This window comes from Lolium rigidum, unplaced genomic scaffold (genome assembly GCF_022539505.1).
Source record: "Lolium rigidum isolate FL_2022 unplaced genomic scaffold, APGP_CSIRO_Lrig_0.1 contig_23317_1, whole genome shotgun sequence".
Taxonomy (NCBI): domain Eukaryota; kingdom Viridiplantae; phylum Streptophyta; class Magnoliopsida; order Poales; family Poaceae; genus Lolium; species Lolium rigidum.
Window position 1 is genome coordinate 218,708 of NW_025900006.1, and position 1,839 is coordinate 220,546.

Genomic DNA, 1,839 nt, shown 5'->3' on the forward strand with positions numbered 1-1,839 from the left:
GTCGTTGACCCGTAGTCAACGTTGTTGGAGATAGAACGACAGACACAAGCTTCACTTTTTTTGAGGGAAGCATCAAGAGTTTGATGCGGATTTTATAATCACCAACAATCTATCTATCTATTATATACTAAAAATATAATATGGAGGTTTAAAATAGAGACATCACGTTAATCCACATCATCAAAATTACTTTAATTGTTAGATCTAAAATTTACGGTTATGATTTAACAAAAAATGAATATTCACGTAATTCAATTACGGTTGCCACGTTCCATAAAAAACATATATATCAAATATGAAGGGCAACTCAGATCAGCGTACCATGTATATAAGACGTGAAAAAAAAAAGAACTCATGAACTAAAACAGTCAACCTGCCTAGACGTGCATCTTTAGGACTCTCTAGCTCTGTTTTTTTTTTTAAATAAAGAAAGCCCCGGAGGACCTAGATACTGCTTATATTAATAAAAAGACAGTACACATTGCTTACAAACCCAAAGAGAACCAGGACATACAACTTGGTTCCTAAAATTTGCAGAGAGGACCCCAACAACCTGGAGGAAAACGCGATCAGGTCCAAGATCTCGCCTGCACGAGCACAGCATCGCCGTCGCCGGGGATGGCGCCACTTGAGACGATGATGCCTCCATGGCCAGACCATGGAACTCGCAAGGCCAGAGTCACTGCCTCCCATCTGGCACGCCGGCCGGGAGGAAAGATGGCCGCCCTTCGGCCAGAAGAAACGACGGCGCGGAGGCCGCCAGTCGACCATCCCCGTGGGTGGCGTAGCTTCCAACCGCCTGTCAACCACCGAGCTGGGCGGCGTAGCTCCATGACCACCACCGTTGATGAGCTCAGAACCCAGACGCAGTCTCAAGACAGCAGGGGCGAGATTCTCCTTGACACAAGAAATACCTGAACCACGAACTATGAGCTCCGCCCGGACTCCTTGAGAATCGATCCCATGAATTTCCCGCCATGCCGACTGAAGCAGAGCTTCCCGCCGCCGCTCCCCTCCTCCATCTCCTTGATGGCTGAAGCAGAGAGGAAGAACTACAAACTCCACCTCACCAGCACAGCAACAAACCTCCAAATCGAGACCTGGAGGACCAACCACGAGCTTATTTAGGGGATGCGCCATGGAGGGTCCCTCCAGCAGCAACAGGCACCACACCGCCGCCACCATCAAGAACTCCACCGCTGGCCATCGGACGCTGCTCGCCGGCGTCGATAGCACACATCCCTTGGGCATAACGCCAGACCGGCAGGACGCCAAACTCCATAGAGGAACAAACCAACTGGTATTAGACCTAGTATATACACTAGAAGCTCCGGCGCCTCGCCTTAGCCCTTCCCGGACGGCATCGCTGACGAGAATGGCCTCGGTTTGGCCCGGTTTCCCGACTCTCAACTAGCTACGCAGCAGCGAGAGAGGAGAAAAGAGATAAGGCTCTGCCTCTAGCTCTGTTCAATAATTCCTTTTCTTCTCGCTAGCTCCAGCCATTGCCCTATTTGAGTCCTTCCACCAAAATCAAACATCAACAGCCCCACAGCAGAACACGACATTGTTTATTAGTTCATCAATTTCTTTCGCTTGGTCAAGCAAACTATGTGATCTCAGATATTAATCAATGGTGTACTCTTATATACTATATAAGCAGTAGATGGATGTTTAATAGAACCACCACGTCAAGAGTCGACAAGTCACCTAAATTAATTTAGAAGTTAGATATTATTTGACAATAAATTATTAAGTACGTAATTATAACTATGTAGGTCCGTTTTTCACTGTCTATACCTAATAATAAATGAGCTATCTGCGAGGTATCGTACGACGGCG

General features: G+C 47.1%; 1 protein-coding gene across 1 annotated transcript; it reads right to left on the bottom strand.

The window, feature by feature from the left end:
* Positions 1-422: 422 nt before the first annotated feature.
* LOC124680630 lies at positions 423-1,397 on the bottom strand. Its single transcript, XM_047215698.1, has 2 exons — positions 654-1,397; positions 423-614 (listed from the first exon to the last, which is right to left on the bottom strand). Exons 1-2 carry the CDS (start codon positions 1,249-1,251, stop codon positions 445-447), a joined length of 768 nt encoding a protein of 255 aa, XP_047071654.1. The 5' UTR covers positions 1,252-1,397; the 3' UTR covers positions 423-444.
* Between the last annotated feature and the right edge of the window lie 442 nt (positions 1,398-1,839).

What these genes read in the sequence shown, in the direction of transcription:
- LOC124680630 (XM_047215698.1), bottom strand. Translation starts at nt 1,251, where the DNA reads ATGCCCAAGGGATGTGTGCTATCGACGCCGGCGAGCAGCGTCCGATGG. An exon ending in CCTTGCGAGTTCCATGGTCT is followed by an intron (nt 615 to 653) that starts GGCCATGGAGGC and finishes GGCGCCATCCCC; the next exon opens with GGCGACGGCGATGCTGTGCT.